The sequence below is a fragment of the Beta vulgaris genome, chromosome 4 (assembly GCF_026745355.1).
Source record: "Beta vulgaris subsp. vulgaris cultivar EL10 chromosome 4, EL10.2, whole genome shotgun sequence".
Taxonomy (NCBI): Eukaryota; Viridiplantae; Streptophyta; class Magnoliopsida; order Caryophyllales; family Amaranthaceae; genus Beta; species Beta vulgaris.
The window spans coordinates 61648168-61668561 of NC_079205.1; the positions used below are offsets into that span (position 1 = coordinate 61648168).

Sequence of the window (20394 nt, forward strand, 5' to 3'; positions counted from 1 at the left end):
AACTTGACTCGAGTGAGCTCGAATCAAACTCAAGCTCGACTCGATATGTTGGCAAGTTGAGTTGAGCAGTAACTCAAAAACTTGTGAGAAGCTCAAATATCCAATTATCTATATCAAAATACCTAAAAATTCAACAAATTTTCGAACTTTTTGTTTTTAACACAAAATACTTGCAAATTATTCAAAATTTACTTGGCCAAAAGCTCAACCCAAAACGTGAATAAGTCGAACTAAGTTCAAACTCGAACTTAACCAGCAACACGACTCTAAAAAGTTTAAAAAAAAAAAAAAGAAGTGTGGATAAGTTCACTGTTATAAACGGCAGGCGATCCTATAGCCGAAAAAGCGGCAAAAACGCCTCTATTATTCTCTCTTTCTTTTTCCTGAGTTGGTATGATCAGAGGTTTAACAAACACAATTATGGAAAGTCTAACACTAAAGCCCCCATCTTTTCACCACCATTTTAACTCTTCTCTTCAAATGCGTTCTTGTAAATACTCTTTTTTTGCTCCTTCTCATTCTTCTTCTTCCTGCTTTTCAACTTCAGCATCAACTTCTTCAATTTTAACGGATAATGGATCCGTTTCACTTGGCCACCTCACCCGACCCGATTTTCCTATCCTTCATCAGGTATATTTTACTCATTTCAATTTTTATTTATGGGATAATAATTTCTTTTTTGTTATTCTTTTTAGTTATTTATCTATTTGGGTTTTTTTTTTAATTCATTTTGAGGGTTAATGAGTTTATCTGGGTTAGTTATGCTGAGCTGATATTAGTTACCTTGGTTGTTGTTGTGGAAAGCAATGATGTTTTGGGATTATGAACATTTGGAATTGCTGCTTTTTGTTTCTTCAAGGTGTAAACTTTTACTTTAATATTTGTTTCGTTTCTTAATAGATGCATTATATTGACTTTTTGTTCTCCCCGTCCCAAAATATAATTCTCATTTCTCTTTTTTTACGGTAATTTATGCAAGTAAAATTTAAGAAAGATAGTAAAGATTTTTTGTTTATTTAAATAAATATTGTATGAGAAAAGATGATATTAGGAGAGAGAATGGAGAATAATTGGTGAAAGAATATTAATTGTAATATTTTGGTTGAATAAACAAAGGAAAAAACAAAATTCAAGGAGCAAATAAATGATGGAACATAATTTTTCTAAACAAATTACCGAAAAATGTGGAACTAAATATGAAAATGAGAACTATATTTTGGGACACCTAAAATGGAAATGAGAACTATATTTTGGGATGGAGGGAGTACTATTAATATCAACTTTGACCACCCCTTGATAATTTATGAAGATAAATATCATATTTTTAGTTGTTGGTTAAACTGAATGTATATTTTCAAAATATTATTTTTTTATATATTTTAATATATAATCGAAGATATTGATGGTCAAAAAGGTATGCATCGGCATGTCTGCATGTGTGCCCAGTTACTATGATGCATCAAAACACAGACTTAATTAAGTAGGATGTTCTTGGAAATATTTTCGAAGTATGACTATGTAATGCTTTTGGAATTTGAAGCTAGCTTTGGTTTAGTATTGAGTAATGCTTGGTTTGATTTAGGTTTTGATGCTTAGTAATAGTAATTACATAGGATGTTTCTGGAAATTTGTGAACCAAATGCCGGATTTAAGTGTTGTACCATTTCAGCTTGATGCCAAAAGGAGCTACAAGACTTCTATCTGAATAAGATTTTTCTTAAGGGTTACATGAGAAAAATTTAAGAAAAATAGGTAGGTTTACAACAAACATCTTTAGTCTAGAAGTATGTGTCATTAAGTCTAAGAATTTTGTTTTTTTGGAGCTTTGTTAGTGGCATTTGCTTCTACTATGTCATGTGCAGCTGGTCGAGGATAGAGGCCTGTATACATCATGATCTCAAGGTTGATATTGTGGGGTTATTCCTGTTGGTGTAGTCGTTTTACAGTCGAGTCATCAAGTCATATGTACTTTGTGGCTCTTATGGATCTTATAAAGCTATGGTTATGAAGTTTGTGGTTTGAGAGTATTATTATCTTGTGGCGCAGGAAGTAAATGGTCATAAACTTGTCTACTTGGACAATGGTGCAACTTCTCAGAAGCCGTCTGCTGTATTGGAAGCTTTGAACAACTATTATGAAGCCTACAATGCGAATGTGCACAGAGGAATACACTTTTTAAGGTTTTGTAACTTTATTTACACTAGGGTTTGTAACTGCATTCTAGTTTGTGTACCTTGTTCTGACGGGAACTTATCTAAACTAAAATTTTAGTGCCAAAGCAACCGATGAGTATGAGTTAGCAAGGAGAAAGATTGCTACATTCATCAATGCCAAAGAGTCTGGTGAAATTGTATTTACAAGGAATGCTACTGAAGCAATTAATTTAGTGGCTAATTCTTGGGGTCTCACAAATTTACAAGCTGGAGATGAGGTTTGTTCTTATAATTTTGTATTGCCTTTTCTGTTTATTTTGCGGTCCTCTATGTCTGAATTATCGTCCATCAATATGGGAACATATCATCAATGATGAATATTGAATAAGAATTATGTCTCGAATGAATGAACTGGTTCCCATTACCATTTTACTTGAGAAGCTAAGGATGTAAAAAGAGAAGTGTTAGGCTGTTAGCTACTGCTATCTAGTAATGAATACTGACTAAGACGGAAAACTCATTACAAGAAAATAAAACAGACTGATGCATTTCTGTAAATGACATAAGGAATGATAATTGACTTAGGTGGAAAGAGAGGTTGATGTCTCTTCTTTCACAAATCACAGCAGGGCTACCTCTAAATCTTAAGATAAGTATAGCCCATTGGTGCAAATTAGTCAATTACCCTCTTTGTTTTATAATACTTCCACCATTTTTCATTAATGACTACATATAGCTGCGGCATACATATTAAGGCAATGGAAAATGTAAAAACACGTGGGAGATAAGTGGTCTCCAATACCGTGCGAAAAAGTATGTATATTAAAGGAAAAGTTACTGAAATTGGGTATTTACTATTAATACTAGTAAACTTTCATAAAGATGTTTATTGACTTTATACGAACGCTGGAAGTAATAAGCTATTCATTTATCTTGAGTCAAAATGTAGCATGGAAGTTTTTGGGGTTTCTGAAACTGAAATGTTTCTATAATGGGGAAAACTAAGGACCCTGTCATTTTTGGGCTTCAATAGCAATCAGAGATGGTCAGGATTTCAGGAACGGTTTTGTGTCAAGATGGAGAAACCTCATGCCTCAAAGGTTTCTGTGCTTCATAGGTCAAACCATGTTAGCTTGATCACATTTTTCTCTCATTATATCATAGTAGATTTATGAAACATGAAGATCTTAAGCAAGTATGTCGTAGAATAGATCATTGATACCGGGAATGTGGTACGTGACACGTTCCACGTCCCAGGGGAACGCGTCCCAAAACGTGGAACGTGGTACGTAGTCTAGGAGTCCATTTGGTTTACTCTAGAGGCTGTGTTCCGCATTCCTGTATCCATACCACGTTCCGAAACGTTCTGCGTTCTATGTAACAATGGAATATATCTTGCAATTTAAGAAATTCATAATTAAATTTAGATAAGGTTTTACCATCAAAGTCAAATGAGGGCGTAGTATTTCGGAGTTAGTGGGTCTTAATAAATGAATGGCCCCCGTAGACCCACATGCCACAGTCTTCCTCAAGGCCTCAACTGCTACACTCTGTGGGAAGCTGTTTAAATATGCACTTGTCTTGCACATGATCTCGAATATTATACTACTAGTATGGTGTTGGAGCTTCTAGACCTGGATATGCCTTCCGATATTTGGTATGAGAAAAATGATTAGCCCAATGTTCAGAACTTAAATGAATCAGTTAGTATCTTGAAAATTTAATATAGCACCACTAGAGCCCCATATCTTAGAGATATTGACAATGGTATTAAAATATCCAAGCAATTAGCCAATAGAAAACTCGCTACTGGAGAACTGCACTTGGCCTAGGGAAGTTTTTGGGTTCTCATTGCCACTTTACTGAACACACGATAAAGATGTGCCATAAAAATGATTTTTTTTATCGTGTATAGATATCCTTTTTGCAAAGTCTATCAAAATTGCATTTCTTTAGATAACAACTTCAATCTTGATTTCGGCGAGTCCATCGTCTAGGACAATCGAAATTCTATTATTTCATTTTTTTGGTTTTTTACAATAGTGGTAGCTTGGTTGGCTTTTCAGCAATGGGGATATCTAACTCTACCTTAGCAATGGTACTTCTAACTGCTCGGAATGTCTCTGTTTGGACTTCAAAGAGCAATATATTGGTTTTAGTCCTCAGCATATAGCGGGTTTAATGGACTGTTAGTTTGTCAAATGTAATGCTTTTAAAAAGCTCTTCCTTGTTCTCACTGGAAAATCTTCTAAGCACGTCAGAAGCTAATTTGCTGTTTTTCATTGAATATGCATGCAGATCATCCTCACTGTTGCTGAACACCATAGTGCTATTGTTCCTTGGCAATTGGTGGCTCAGAAAACTGGTGCCCAGTTGAAATTTGTCAGTTTGACGAAAGATGAGGTTCCTGATACGGGAGCATTGTTGGATATGCTGTCAAGAAAGACAAAGATGGTAGTTGTTCATCATGTCTCCAATGTTCTTGGTACGGCTGATTTTTGGTTTTATGGTTTTTGTAACTTCTAAAACTCTGTTTCTTGGACATGGCTGTTTTCTGTGTATATTTTATGTTGAGGTGGATTATAAGTGATACTCAAAAAATAAGTGATAAGAAATATTTATTCTTCCTAAAGAGAGTTGAGCAACTCATTATTCAGAGCATAATCTTTTAAAAAATTATGCTCTGAATTTTCTTCTCCAAAAAGCTTCTTGAGTTCTCATTCCTTTGGTGGTTTCTCTTGTAGCATGTACTCTACCAATTCATGATATTGTACACTCAGCTCACGCTGTCGGCGCAAAAGTGTTGGTTGATGCTTGTCAGAGTGTCCCACACATGATAGTGGATGTTCAGGGCCTTGGTACTGATTTTCTTGTTGCTTCTTCACACAAGGTTAGGTTCTTCTTCTATCTACTTTGAGTAAAATTCAAAATAGGTGTTTCAAATCCAGCAATGGCAAGAAATGAACAATGCTTCAGATGTGTGGTCCTACAGGAGTAGGATTCTTATATGGCAAAGAGGAAATTCTGTCTACAATGCCCCCTTTCTTAGGTACGAATGGTTCCTTCTTTGCCAAAGTAGTTATGTTCTGTCTGCACTATCTATATATAGAGACAGAATTACCAAATCATTAGAATCACTGCGAGAAACTGACAATTTACCTACAGCAAATTGTGACCAGCCAGAAAACAGCTTTGCAACATTTGGTGGTTGCTAATACTATTCTGCGACTGCTTTTTTTTTTTTAATCTAGTGACCGCTTTAAATTTTCTTTGTCAGGTGGTGGTGAAATGATTTCTGATGTGTACTTGGATCACTCCACATATGCAAATCCTCCATCTAGGTTGGTATGCATCAATTTGGTACTGGATGAGTTATTGTTGATGTGTGAGCTTGATTTGTTTGTAATTCTGTTGAATCAGATTTGAGGCTGGAACACCAGCCATTGGTGAAGCCATTGGATTAGGAGCAGCTATAGATTATCTATCTGGAGTTGGCATGCAAAAGATCCACGATTACGAGGTAGGTTGTCTTACACCTGATACATTCTCACTTGTCAGTCATCTTAAACATCAACGTCAATCTTCAATGTTTAAATAGCTTTGATCTTAATTGCTTTCAAGTTTCAATAACAAGAGAAACGTTGCATTCAAATTAGTGTTTGGATAGAAGCAGTCAGATTGAAGGGGAGGGGAGGGAGTTGAAACTTGAAACAGTCCCCATACCACCAACTTTAGAATGTGTAATGACTAATGAATCAACCTAGGGAGAGGGGCACTTTTAGTATTACATAATTAGTTAGTTTTAGTAGTAGCTTGAAGAATAATTTAGGGAGTTAGTCAGGAAATATTTCTATAAATATAGGAGATTAGGAGCGAAAAATTATGTTGAATATTGATAACTTTTAAAGGGAACTTTTAAGAGCTCATTGGGAGAGAGCAAGCCTCTCGAAAGCTTGTATTTACCCTTTTATTTTCTGCAATTTTCCAAGTATCAATCCAAAGTCCATTTTATTTCCTAATCATCTGATTAAATCGGCCATAGCTATGTCAGTTCATAACAACATGTCGTCTAAGAATGTATCTCAGCACACAGGCGACGGCAAAGGATGAAGCAACTTCTGGACCACTGCCAAACCACAACCAATAACCAATATTGCTCCTGCTTTGCTAGCAGTCCCTGTAGCCAGCAGAAGAAACAATGAGGGCTTTTGTTTACTTCCAGATCTTTCCAACTTTATAAAGACTGTTTATTATAGAAGGATGGGAAAAAAACCTCTTATCCTTTCCCTTCTTTTCCTTAATCTGGCCTAAATGTTAACCACAGAATGGGAAATTAGCACTTTCCACTCAGGCTCTGTATTGCACCGAGGGTATTTTCAATATAATAATTATTTTCGAAAAGAAAACACAAATTGTAAATTTTGTTTCTCTTTGTTTGGTTTCTTACAGAAGAAGTTGGAGGGAAAAGAAAATGTAGAGAGGGGAGAGATGGTGGGTGAAACTGTGAAAGAAAGAAGGTAAGTATTAGAGTGGAAAGTATGTTATTCTTTTGTTTACAAGGAAAAGAAAAATTGTCTTTTGGAGGACTACTTATCACTCTTTACAGACCATCAAAAGAAAAGGGGAAATAACTTTTCTAGGAAAACGTTTTCTTCCCGACCAAATACTCTCAGTCCTCTACAATAATTTTCTCCTTTCCTCCCCTATCTTTCCTTCCTAATGCTCTGTCCGAACAAGCTGTTAACGGATGACTAATAAGTGGGAATAAAGTGAAGCTGATCATGGGTTGGTCCAGGCATGGAAATAAAAAAAAATTAGGCCATTTCAGGTCAGAAAAAAGGTCTGCCCGAACCCAGAAAAAGATGAGCTGATCTCACCTAGGAAAGAATTGGTCCAAGAATGCAGGCCGGATCAGACTTGATGAAATCCAAATTCAAGGGATTTGTTTCTGTGCATAAGAATCTTGTATTTTGTTAGTTTTAGTTGTTCAATACAGTGTGATACATAGTAATGTGATTTGTTCACTAATAATGGTAACATATGAAATTCCTTTAGGCGGAACTAGCTGACTATTTATACGAAAGGCTATCCTCAGTCTCCAAGGTTCGAATATATGGGCCAGTTCCATCACAAAATGTTGGTCGAGCTCCTCTTTGTTCGTTCAATGTAGAAAATATTCACCCAACAGATATCGCTACATTTCTTGATCAACAGGTATGATGTTCCTATTAAGCAGTAATAATTAATTGTTTCGTAGCTATATAAAGTGGTAATAATAGTGTCGCTAATGGAATTTGTATTTGCTTGGATCAGCATGGAGTGGCCATCAGGTCAGGCCACCATTGCGCGCAGCCTCTACATAGACTTTTGGGAATAAACGCGAGTGCAAGGGCTAGTCTCTACTTTTACAACACCAAAGAGGATGTTGATCATTTCATTCAGGCGCTTGACGACACGATCTCTTTCTTTACTTCTTTCATGTAGATGTCCAAAACAAGGGCTTTAAGAACCTTATCTTGAAATCAACACGATTATTTGGTGAAAGATGATAGATGTATAAATAATTGTACTCTTAAAGGTGAAAATTACATTGTTTTTCCTCTCTGTGTTTTGTTTAAGAATGCAAAACGCAGTTTGTAGAATTTATTTTGGATTGAACAAGACAAGGTGGTACTCGGTGAAATTACAAGTTCGCAATCTAAACTTTAATTAATCTGCTATATAGCAGTTTGTTTTGCACCAACAATCTAACCCTACATTCTTTGCAACTAATAACCATGATTAATTATGCCATATACACCAGCCGAATGTCGAACATACATTTGCGAACATACTAATAACTAATCCAACTCTCTTGGTATGAAAAGAAGATTAACATACTAGTAATAATTAATTCTTGTTCAAATCCCCCTGTTTAGCAAAGCTTAGATGGTACAAACGCTAGTACATAAAGCATGATACGCACATGTATATAGATAACAAGCCAAATAAACACAAATACATGGTTAACAAGTCAAATGAACATAAATACATCTCTAGTTGGTACATGTTCATCGGTATTGGTCTCTATGTACATAATCTAGAAAGACCTAAGACAAAAAACGATAACGGACAAACACAAACAAAAGTACTAAATTGCCACTATAGTTATCTACATCCCAACAAAGTCCCACAAAACCTAAGGTAAAATTATTTTATAGAAAAAAAATGATTCAGATCTGCGTTACAAGCAAAATCTAGAGACTTGTACTATATGGTAGCAAGAATATAACACTAGTTGGATTATATGGAGCAAAACTGATACTAACTGGAAGTATTTAGTATCCTAATTCCTAGTACTACAACAATATCAAAACGGTCACTCTCACATGACTCTTCAATCTAAGGTCTTAACATTATAGGAGATGTCACCAAAATATAACTCATATAGTGATAGTTTTCTCTTTCTTGGCCAAAGACTCCCCCTTGTGTTCACTGCCTGCTGTGACCACAAAACCTGCTCCAACCTGTTCAAGTTTTAAAATTTTGAGAAATAACGGATGACGAAATTAGCAAATTGAAAAGAAAATTAGACCCTCCATCCCTAATTTAGAGACCACATTTGATTAAGGTTCATGTTTGAAATAAATTGTTTTAAATGCCATATAATTATTCTTCATCATTCCAATTTTAACATCTCCGCCGTACCAATATAATCTTTCTTTGGAAATTTGGGTTTACATGTAACATTAAAGGTAGTATGGAGAAGTTTAATGTCTATAGATCATTGAGATAGTTACTTATCATTTGATACCGGATAAAAGAAGGGTGGCCTACTATGAGGAGACAGGGAGTGACAATCAGAAAGTTGAAAGCATTAGATGATGAGGGATAAAGCATTAAGAAGAAAAGGGGCCTTACTTGGCAGTCTTTCAAAACTGCGCGCTCTTGAAGTTGTACGTTACTGCATATAACAGAGCTTTGGATCGAACATCCATCAGCAATGGTAATATGGTCCATAACTACTGAATTCGCAATCTGCATTATCACCAAAAAGAAAAGGGTCACTTCAGGTCAGACTCTATTTATCGAATGTTGATAGAACTTTTACAAACACATTCCAATAAGTTTGTCATCTTTTAAACTTACTGCACCCCCAATTTCCTTCAGGGCCTTATGGGAATATATTCAACTAACGAGATCAGTAAATTGAACCTGAACAACGTATGGATAAGCCAATATAGATAACTTCCTAAGAGAATATAAGCATACCTTTACATTTGAACCTATCCGACAATGACGACCAATGACAGACCGCTTTACGCTACATTTGTCACCCATTTGTGACCCTTCACCAATAATACAATGCGGTCCCACCTAAATCCAGAAAACAGAATCATAAGGATACAAACAAATGAGTTTGTCTTGTAAGAGACCGCCTACTTTTAAATTAAAATTAGGGAATGGTAAGCCCAATATTAAAAAGATAATTAGCCCAATAGTGATTAGGATAATTTTTTCGATGACTAATTTAATCAATTTAGTGACTAGGGTCTAATTTTATATTAAAATTAGACCGTCTCTTTTGATAATTTCTGCAAACAAATTGCCCTTCACAGATGGACTTCATAATAAGCATGGTGTGGTATCGTTTTAAGAAGATCTGCATCACATGAATATCAGAATCCCATTCCCCCACCCCACCACAAGCAGAAGTGCAGAACCTAAAATTTGAGGGAGAAAGAGAGAGCAATAAAGCAACAAAGATAATCTTCTCACTGTAGTCTTTGATCCAATCTCAGCATAAGGATCAATGATGTTGTGCTGAGGAGAGAATGAATACCCTGATAGATGGCTAGCATCTCCAATTACCTGATATTGTCAAAGATGTCAAACCTCAAAAAAAAAAAAAAGGAACTACACTCAAAGAGAACAAATAGAAGTAAAAGTGTAGGTCTCACATCGCGATTGATGTCACTGTAAGCTTGAATGGAATTCAAGCGAGCACAGTACTTGTCCTTGCTGGCAATATAAACACAGCATTTGTGGGTTCTTTTTGGAGTGCAAGGAGATTCATTCGGGCCCAATGCATATAGCTCATGGAAGCTCGGGGTAGAAGCATTAGACAAGAGTTGGGAGAGCATTACTTGGTTCCTATGTGATGGGAGCATCCCGTTCCCATTTTCTTCTGGTTGTGGGGTCCCACTTGCCAGAACATCTGATCTCTATAATGTTTTTTCAAACAGCCATGTGTTAGGACAATGCTATAAGCTGTGCAAACAAAATTATACAAGTCTAACACCACACTCACCAGCTGCGTCTGGACAAGATAAGGAAGCACGTCCTGCTTTAGGCTTGTAAATTTCTCTTGATCAAGATCCCTTTCAAGAACTTCTTGAAGAACAGATCTTCATGAAAAGTAAAGAAAACATGAAGGGTGGGCAGATTACTCAAATGAGCTAATAAATGACATAATAACCCATGCAAACAAACCTCTTGAAAGCGTATAAATGGGCATCCATAAGATCAGTTCGGATCTCCATCTGTAAGGCATGGAAGAAAAGGAAAAGGTATTAGTTGGAATTAAATGGACATTCAAAGAAAATGGTAAGATATGCCAATTAATAATACGAGAATGAAGCATGAAAACATTCACAACATAATTGGCACTCCAATAATATTTTTGTTACTCTTCTGATATTCAATAAGACAACAAGTTCAGAGAGACCTGACACCTGACGGTTCCTTAGCCAACAGATTCATCAAATTTAACAGACAATGTCACAGGGAAAGAGTCAAAATTACCTGTCCAGCGGCACATAGTATGCTCTTCTGAACCCGCATATCTTTGTGAACATCAGTGCCTGACAAGAATCACACAGCACCAATGAAACAATAAAGAAAGAGAAATTGTAAATAATTAAGAAGTAATCCAAACAAATAGACATCCAGAAGTCAAACCTGCAGCTATGTGCAGTAAAAATTGTTTTGTGAGATCCAGCCCTATAATATTACAACGTGCTGGTTTCTTCGCTTTATCCTTTCCACTAGAGGATACAGATTCTGTTGGTCCACTAACAGGGGTGGAACAAAGCATTGCAGTCACAACTGCATCATGTCGTCTATGAGCAGCTGCCACAGCCCCCGGAGGAACATCACAAACAAGGTCACCACTTACTACCTTCAGAAAACAATGAAGTTAAAGAGAATGAATAGTTAACATTTGGCAGAAACATTGTTAGCAGAAAGCACTGATGGAAAAAGCTTATATGAACTAAAAAAGGGTAGATTGTGTAATATGATTCTCATCGACGCAACAGAAAACTAATAGGCCTTGCAATAGTGGACCAAACTGCACAAACATTGACAATTACACGTATTAATAAATTATAATATTATTCTAATAAATGTAATACAAAATGCTTACCAAAATATCGCTAGCAGTCAAATGGCGTGAAATTGCACGCAGAGCTCCAGCAGTTCCCTTATCCTCTGGAGCCGCAACAACCTGAATAAAATTAAACAATCACATAATTAACTTGTTGAAACAAACCAAATATATACTATCTATATATGGGACAGGTGCCACTGTCAGGGTCTACGTATATGTTAACCTTATTTCATTAGGTTAATTATTTTGATGGATATAGTTCTAGCAGGTAAGTGCACTTTTTTCTTCCACAAACTCATACCCCTGTCCCAACCCAAGCAATAGAGGAAAGGGAAAAAAACAATATGCCTCTTCCTTCTCCATCTTTCTTTCTCTCCCATCCAACATCAATAATCCTCCGCAACATTACACCTTTTTTTCTCCCCCCCCCCCCCCCACCTCCCTCCTCTCCAATATGATCATCATTTCTTCCCCCCTCCCTCCATTATGTTTGGTGATTTCCAGAGCCATGATAGTCAGACAAATAAAAAACTGCTCTAACATCTGAGCAAAAAGAGCTTCTATGAACAATTGGTGCTTGATGATTAAGAGGGAGATGATTTTTTTTAAAATCCACAGAACTTAAATCCATCGAAAATTTGAAGAAAACTAATACCTATTACTACTCATGCGCCTCCCTAAACAAGATTTCAAGAGGCCAGGAAGGCCGGAATTCATAAATCCAATTTAGTAAAGTTGCCCTCAGGTTTGTTCAATGTCCAAGCACACACCATGAAATTTCCAATACAGCGATTTCGAAGACTGAAATTCAAGGTAGAGCATGGGTGACTGCCCTTCAGCGTATTCTCCACCAGAAAGAACCAAGTAGACCGGCCAATCTTCAACGGAAACATGCCCATGTCTATCTCCAATATTCTCTTCAATCTCTAAGCAATTCCTTTTACCAAGGAATAGAGTTGTGACTCAAGGAAAACCAAAATACGTTGAGGTTATCTGTGAGAACTTTGAGAGCTCATGCTAACTTTTCAGTTCCTTTGGGAAAATTTTAAAGGAAAGCAATACATCAATATTGTCAATCTCAAAACCCTTATGCACAAGATAGAAGGTTAACTGGTTAAGTCCAACACCCCATAGGTATATAGTATGATAGATACTAAAGGGTCTCACTGTCTCACATGAACAAAGACATCTCTACTGGACATCATCCTTGATAGCTGCATTTTGCATTTGGTCACCAAATCTCAGTGGCTCACACTTCACATGCATCACATTAAGCTTTGTTTTTTCTTCAACTTAGTGATGCTACAACATGTAGACTCTGACCACAAATGTACTCGTACAAGCCTAAACGATAAAATGCCCTACAGTATCAACTATCAACCCACTGCAAATTGCAAAGCTTCACCTTTTAAATCTCCCACCCAAGTCAGATTTCTTAAAAAGAACCAATAGTGAAAGCATGACTCCCAATATTTCCCATTCTAAAAAGGACATAAACAAGAAGCTAATAAAAGAAGTTTATATATAAAGCCTGGAAACTCAAAATTACTTCGAAAATACCTTTCTCCAAGAATACTAGGCAAACAGTTCCTTAACCCACGTTCAAGTCTCTCAGTTGAGTCACTTGAGGTGATTATACAACAATCACCACTCACGAAACTCACCATCCAGTGAATCACATGGATAAAGTTGCTCATACTGATTGAAAAACATAAGACTGATCATGCATTCTTTTCATAATCCTTACCCATGAATTAAATCAGAAAATATTAGTGCTGCTTAGAACTATTATAGTGATTCGAGTTCCAACACCTTAAAAGTTCTTTGCTCATTTGGTAGTAGCATACAAAGACTCACAGTTGAACAAGCCAAAGTACAAAACTTAGGTTAGAATGACGGAGAAACACAGTTGTCGCTTTTCTATATTCCATATATATCTCGACTTCCTAAGTATTAGCAAAGAGCCATATGTGTCAGAAGGAATATGTCTTCCTTTTCTTCCATGACCAGACAATCCATTTGTTCAAATCTGTAATGCAGAAGCTCAACACTCATGAGGCTCTATGTTTCCATCAACATGGAGAGTTCAGCATCACAATGTTTGACGTTTGAACCAGCTTGAGCATGTCGCAAATCCCCTTGATATCACCTATGAGGTCAAGTTATAAGCAACATTGCTATAAACCGCCATGTATCTATCTCAGTCGCAGTAATCTCATGAAAAAATCATGACATTCGCTAACAAAACCCATCTTTCCATTCTTACAAGTCACAACCATCCAGAAACAGACCAATTCTCAACTACCTAAAACTTTTCCAAATTCCAATTCATAGAAACTACAATCTATGAAAAGCCTAAAATTTAAAAGTCCTGAACCTGCCCGAATCTATAGACACCATAAGAACACTATTAAGCTAGCTCATTTATTCACTGGGGTATTCAACAATTTACCAATGTGCAACTAAAACTGCAAAAAATCTTAATTATGCATGATTACATGTAAACATGAACAAAACCCATAATTTTCACACCCAAGTAAATGTAAAATTGGCCAAATAACCTCAACACGAAGACGATCAACATAAGCACTGGATATCCATCCACCAACTTTAACAGCAGCATCTGCACCTCCAACCACCTGAACAATCAAAAGGGAAAATCAACCCTCTATAATCAAATGTACAAAAAGGGAAAAAAATTGCAACCCCAAATTTCAGAATTATAATTGAAAGTAACAATCAAAGTTATAAAACAAACCACAATAATATCCTTAAGATTGCTTTGTTCCAAAAGGTCTAGAACATAAGACACTACTGGGCGATTCCCAACTGGGAGCAATGCTTTTGGAACTTCCTGCAATATCAAATTCCAGAGAAAAACACAAAAAAAGGGAAAAATTGAGAAATTAATCAAAGAAATAATGGAATTTAAGAAAATTAAAAGTAAAAAATTGGGATTTAAAGAAATGGGTTTTAATTAAACCTTGGAAACAAGAGGGATGAGTTTCTTGGAAGTGCCACCTGCTAGTACTACCACCTGGAAATCCATTTCTATTTCTTTAAAGAGAATCAGAGAATGGGGGAGATTGAATGAGAGAGATGAACAAGGGTTTTTGAGGGGTTTCAGAGTTCAAATGAGAATAATGAGAGTAGTTTTTTTTCAGATAAATGTTGATGCGAAAATTGGCAATTGAATCTTTTGATTCTTCTTCAAAGTTTCGTTTTTAGTTTATGCGATACAGCATACAGACCATAGTATTGCGACTGTGCGAGCAAATGGAATTACTCCAGTAAGTAAGTGTATATTTTTGGAAAAAACTTTATCTACCTATCGGATCAACAACCCATTATTAACAGAAATAAATAAATAGTGAGATCCAACTTATTAATTCGAATAGTTTTTTAATGCTCTATTTTTAGTGGGTTAATTATCCACCGGATAGATGTAGTAATGCGCTTATGTTTTTTCCTCTCTCGGAAACTTGTGGTAGGAAGACTTTCATTTAAGTTGTCCTCGCACAAAAATTTCTGGATCAATTGATTTTATTAATACCAATGAATTAGATTACTCTTATAATCAAATCCAGATTACTCTTATAAGTAAATGAGGTACTCGTATAATTAAATAAAGTTTACTTTTATAAATGAATAAAGGTTATTGTTACGTTTGATATACAACTAAGATTTGGTTTTTTTTTTTTTAGTTATCGATGATATCTTTTTCTTCTAAAATAGTTTTTAAAAAATCAAAGTGTTGCAATTTGTGAGTTTCAAATAGCAAAAGAAGTTTAGTTTCCACTATAAATTACAAATTTTACTTTTTGTTCTTTGATTGCTATCATGTAAAATGTTCTTTTGTTTGCTTACAAAGTATATTTTCCATATATGAATATTTTAAAATTTAAACAAAAATATTAGTTAAGATAGTGATCAAATTTGTGTGTCCACGAAATAAAAGCCAAAAGATACAAGTACACACAACGTAAGTATAATTTTGATTTCATGATAAATATTTAAAATTGTTTGGTTGAGTATAAGAAGTTCTCTTTTGCTAGAGAGAGTTAGATAATTAATTCCTCCATTGTTAGAAAGGTAAAATTTCTTATATGAATATGACAACCAAGCAATTTTTCAAGTTCTTAATATATTTATACTTTACTTCCCGTGTTTTTCCACCACTCAATATTACCCGACTACCAACATGAATGAAGGAACGAAATAATAGGCGTTTAATTGTTAGGTATAAATTATGCGTCTAACGTCTCGTTTTGAGTCCAATTATTCTTACTATTTTTTTTTTTTGATTAGAAAATTAAGTTAGCCCAAAGACTAATGGAAAGTAAGGATCGGACCCCTGACCTCAAGGGCCAAGGAAAAGCGCTCTATCCACTTGAACTAACTCATATCCTTAATTATTCTTACTATTGGCCTCCAATAAAATCAATTAATACCCAAATTACGAGTTCAAGGGAAAAGAGTAAAAAAAAAATATCGAAAATTAAAAGATACCTAAAGTAGAAGATTTAACATATATAATATTTCTTTTAAAAAAATTAATACCTCATAAGTCATTATCATATAGACCAATAGAACAAAGCATTATCTCACTTAATCTAATACACTTCCAAATCCCATATAAATCAAAAAGCAATACAATTACCAAGAATGATCATGAATTACTTTAGCAATAAACACACTTAAATTACAAAATTTTACATAAAAATTGAATTTTAGATTTTATTAACATTCAACACAAACACAAGCTGCCCTTTGTACCACTTCAGGCAAATCAGGCCCTCTACTCCACTCCTCAGTCCCACAATCAAAGATCAAAACAAGTCCTTCTTTGTACCCTCTTACATTCCTCCCACTCCTCCTTAACAAATCATCAATACACCCCATTACTTGGATCAACACCACCTTGTCCTCCACCCCTACACAACTAAACCTCACCGTTCCGTCGACTTTAACTTGTGCCGGTAGCGGCGGACTCCTCATCCTACACCATTCCCCGAAACCGCCGCCACTCTCGCCTTTCCTCCTCCCATTAAACCGCCAAAACGACAACTCCACCGCGTGGCTAGCAAGCACGTACACGCACCCATCGGCCCCGCAAGCCGCCACGACACACCCACCTCCCGGGACCGCCCGACTCCTCAACCACCCACGACCCACCACATCATACAAATCCATTGAGCTAGCACATACACGCGCCTCAGCCGCGCGTAGCTCCGACGCGCCACCAATCATCAATCCTCCGATGACGTAAAACACCCCATCCACCCCAACACCGACACAGCCGTACCTCCTCCTCGGCGCGTTACTCACCACGCGCCACTCATCCGCGTGGGGATCATACTCTTCTACAGCCGAAGCGCGCAACGAACCCCCTGCCACGTAAATCCTCCCACAAACAGCAGCCGCAGCAAACCGTTTCCTCGGAAACAACGGTCCAGACCGGGTTTTAGCCAACCCGGTCCACGGATCAAAAACCAACGCACTAGACCGGGAAATAATAAAAACCTTCCTCCCAATCGCAGCAAGACGCGCGTGGGACAAATCCGTATGAAAACGAAGCCCCCCTAAAACGACGTCGTTTTGCGCGGGAACTTTCCAAAACTCGTCGTTTAACACACGCAACGTAGAAATGGAGGAGAGAGAAAAAGCAAAAACAGTCGAATGAACAAGACGGTGGTGACGTCGGAGGAGAGAGAAAGTGTGGGAATGTAGAAGGTGGGCCCACCGCCGACAGACAGCTGAGATTGAAGGTAGTGAAGAAAGTGGGACCCTCGAAAGAATTTCATAAAGAATATCATCTGGAAGAGAAGAAATACATGTTTTTAAAGAAGTTAATTTCTTGGGAGTTTTATTATTATTGTTATTGTTGTTATTTGGAGGAAATGGAATGATGGAATTAGAGGGATTGTTTGGGTTTGGACAACAAGATTTGATGAGGAGAGAGAAATGGCGAGAATTACAGTTATCTCTTTCTCTCTCTACTACCGCCATTGATGGGGAAGAGAGAGAAAGATTGAAGCTTTTTTTTTAGATTATGAAGATGAAGAAGAAAGAGGTGAAAATAATGGTGAAATGGTGAAATGAGTGGTGAGGAAATTGGGGTTGGATTCGATAGGAGTGTAATTGGATGGAAGAAACAAGAAAGTGTTGGTTTTTTTATACTAGGAGTAGAGGATTGTAGGAGTGACATATTTTACTGTAACGTCTATAATTAGATGTTGCTTTTACTTTTTAGGGGGAATTTGAGGGGAAGATAAAAAGATCGGTTTTTTCACCAAATACCCCTGACAAAAAAATTTATTCACCAAATACCCCAACTTTTTTTACCAGATACCCCTAACTTTTAAAAAAATTCACCATATACCCCAAATTTTTTAAAAAAATGACAAATAATGCCCTTAATGACTAACGGCAGTTAACTCCGTTAGTCATTAGTGTTAATTAACCCTAAAAAACCCTAAAAAACTCTAAAAAAAACCCTAACTAACCTAACTAATCTAACTCCCTCTTTCTCCCCTAACCCACCACCCCCCAACAACCCCAGCCCCCCACCCAGCCCTCTCCCCCTCCCCTCCCCCTCGCCGGCAACCCCTCTCCGTCGCTGGCAACCACCTCCCTCGTCGCGCGCGCCTTTCCGGCAACCCCCTCCCCCTCCCTCACTCTCGTCGTGCCTCCCCTTCCCCTCCTTCCTTCCTTCCTTCGCGCTTTCCGGTAGCCCCCTCCCCCTCCCTCACTCTCGTCGCGCGCGCTTCCCCTCCCCTTTCGTCGCGCCTCCCCTTCCTCTCCCTCACTCTCGTCGGCGCCTCCCCTCCCCCTCCCTCACTCTCGCGCGCCTCCCCTCCCCCTCCCTCACTCTCGCGCGCCCCCCTTCCTTCGCGTTTTCGCTGCTGTTATTTTCGTTGTTGTTTCTGCTGCCGAAAAGAGGAGTGCGACGAGAGTGAGGGTTTAGTTACAGGGGGAGGGGAGGCGCGACGAGAGTGAGAGAGGGGGAGGGGGTTGCCGGCGAGGGAGAGGGGTTGCCGGCGAGGGGGAGGGGAGGGGGTGGGGTTGGGGCTGGGGCTGGGGTTGGGTGGTATGGTGGGTCTAGGGTTCGGGGGTTGGGTTAGGGATAAGTAATTAGGTTAATTAGGGCTTAATTAGGGCTAATTAGGTTGACTTAGGGCTAATTAAGTTGACTAATGGCAAACTTGTAAATACAGGCTAACGGAGCACTAACGTCCGTTAATAGTAAGGGTATCTGGTGAATTTTTTTAAAAGTTAGGGGTATCTGGTGAATTTTGAAAAAAGTTGGGGTATTTGGTGAATAAATTTTTTTGTCAGGGGTATTTGGTGAAAAAACCGTAAAAAGATTTTGGGACCTTAAAAGTAAAAATGAATAAAACTTATGATATAGATTTTGATTGGATTTATTTTGAGTTTAGTTTAACTCGATTTATTTCAATTCATTTCAGTTAATTTTAGTATTTTTCTCTCACACAGTTTTCATTTAGTTCAGTTCAGTCATGTTCAGTTCTGTCCGAGAGAACAAGGCCTAAATGTGAGGTTTGTTATGGGTTAAAAATATAGTATTGTAAGTATTTTTAACTTGAGCATTTGTGCGTTTTTCTGCTAGTGTTAGTACTTTTGGTAAGTTAAGTAAAATAAGTTAGGGTACTAAGTTTAGCTTAAAAAAGGTGAAGGAAAAATACTCTAAATTATGTATATTGTTTTAGATGTGATTTGGTATTGTTATGTAAATGGGGAGAATCATATCGTAATTGTAATAATATTTGGTCGACATAATTAAGCAAATAATCGAACTTAACTATCTTTTACCTACAAGAATAAATATATTGAAAAGAGTAGTACACGAGTTTTTTTTAAAAAATAAAATCTAATTAATAATAGAAAAGAATTATAAAACTCATGTAGTATTTATTAGTAGATTGGTATTTGACTATTGAGGCAAAAATAACAGAAAGTTTTTTAAAAAAATCTAAGAACTCCATATTTATACTTATGCTTAAACATTTTTTTCCTTTCTGATATTTAGACAATAATTTATGTACTATAGATAATTAATATGACTTGTATATATTATCAACCGAAAGTTTCAAAGTTGATAAAGATGTGAGCTTTCAATTAGGTTGGTATAATTTGACAAAGTTGCATCCTACAAGTGATTAATTCTCAATTTTTCTATACAAGTAATAATTAAACACAAAACATTTCCCTCTTCAAGAAGTTACCTTTATTTTCTCAAAGTAGAATATACTCATAGTCTTTAAGTGGAGCCATTACTTTAATTAATTAATTTAGATTTATATCATATCTTGCATGCATGCTAGCACCGAAAATAAAAATATATATCTTGCATGCATGCACAAGCTATTGAGCTAAGGCTCACATATCCTATTCGTGGAAGGCAATATTTAATAACCACTATTTTTCCGATCAAACCCATTGAGAAAATGTTCAGCCACCAAATCAGAAGATTATATTAATCATATTGATAAGGACACTTATAGGAATGGCAATGGACGGGTCAAGTAGGAAACCTGCCCTATCCCGTATGTTTATTATTAAAATTCTATTTATATACTTATATTATTAATAATTTCATCAACTTGTAGATATGAAGTGGGTGCGAATACCTATGTGTGTGTTGGGCGCGATGATGAACTGAGTACGACGCGGGTGCGGGTGTCCATGCGGGTGGTGGGGCGAGGATGGGTTTAATTACGTACCTGATGGGGCGGGAATGAGTAGAGATGTAAATGGATCGGGTTCGGGGCGGGTGGAGCATCATCCGCATCCATCACCCGCTACCATCCGCACCACCCGATCCATCCATCACCCGGAAAAATCATCACC

The 20394-nt window shown here is 36.9% G+C and overlaps 3 protein-coding genes across 3 annotated transcripts; 1 reads left to right on the forward strand and 2 right to left on the reverse strand.

Moving 5' to 3' along the window:
- Nucleotides 1–260: 260 nt before the first annotated feature.
- Nucleotides 261–7862, forward strand: LOC104890128 (cysteine desulfurase 1, chloroplastic). Its single transcript, XM_010675504.4, has 10 exons — nt 261–630; nt 2047–2180; nt 2272–2431; nt 4452–4638; nt 4898–5043; nt 5130–5202; nt 5431–5494; nt 5574–5673; nt 7209–7367; nt 7467–7862. The coding sequence occupies exons 1-10, from the start codon at nt 394–396 to the stop codon at nt 7635–7637; spliced, it is 1431 nt and encodes a 476-aa protein (XP_010673806.2). The 5' UTR covers nt 261–393; the 3' UTR covers nt 7638–7862.
- A 465-nt stretch (nt 7863–8327) lies between these two features.
- On the reverse strand, nt 8328–14801 carry LOC104890127 (uncharacterized). The gene is made up of 13 exons (XM_010675503.4): nt 14507–14801; nt 14282–14377; nt 14085–14162; nt 11560–11640; nt 11094–11313; nt 10938–10996; nt 10626–10675; nt 10444–10540; nt 10094–10357; nt 9912–10004; nt 9405–9509; nt 9054–9170; nt 8328–8659 (listed from the first exon to the last, which is right to left on the reverse strand). Exons 1-13 carry the CDS (start codon nt 14570–14572, stop codon nt 8576–8578), a joined length of 1410 nt encoding a protein of 469 aa, XP_010673805.2. The 5' UTR covers nt 14573–14801; the 3' UTR covers nt 8328–8575.
- A 1211-nt stretch (nt 14802–16012) lies between these two features.
- On the reverse strand, nt 16013–17761 carry LOC104890126 (F-box/kelch-repeat protein At5g26960). Its single transcript, XM_010675501.4, has one exon. The coding sequence runs from the start codon at nt 17530–17532 to the stop codon at nt 16264–16266; it is 1269 nt and encodes a 422-aa protein (XP_010673803.2). The 5' UTR covers nt 17533–17761; the 3' UTR covers nt 16013–16263.
- Between the last annotated feature and the right edge of the window lie 2633 nt (nt 17762–20394).

Coding starts and splice junctions, on each gene's coding strand:
- LOC104890128 (XM_010675504.4), top strand. CDS start 394: ATGATCAGAGGTTTAACAAACACAATTATGGAAAGTCTAACACTAAAG. Junction 2,181..2,271: donor AGAGGAATACACTTTTTAAG/GTTTTGTAACTT, acceptor CTAAAATTTTAG/TGCCAAAGCAACCGATGAGT. Junction 7,368..7,466: donor CTACATTTCTTGATCAACAG/GTATGATGTTCC, acceptor TGCTTGGATCAG/CATGGAGTGGCCATCAGGTC.
- LOC104890127 (XM_010675503.4), bottom strand. CDS start 14,572: ATGGATTTCCAGGTGGTAGTACTAGCAGGTGGCACTTCCAAGAAACTC. Junction 10,541..10,625: donor CATTTATACGCTTTCAAGAG/GTTTGTTTGCAT, acceptor CTTTTCATGAAG/ATCTGTTCTTCAAGAAGTTC. Junction 10,005..10,093: donor ACAGTGACATCAATCGCGAT/GTGAGACCTACA, acceptor TGACAATATCAG/GTAATTGGAGATGCTAGCCA.
- LOC104890126 (XM_010675501.4), bottom strand. CDS start 17,532: ATGGCGGTAGTAGAGAGAGAAAGAGATAACTGTAATTCTCGCCATTTC.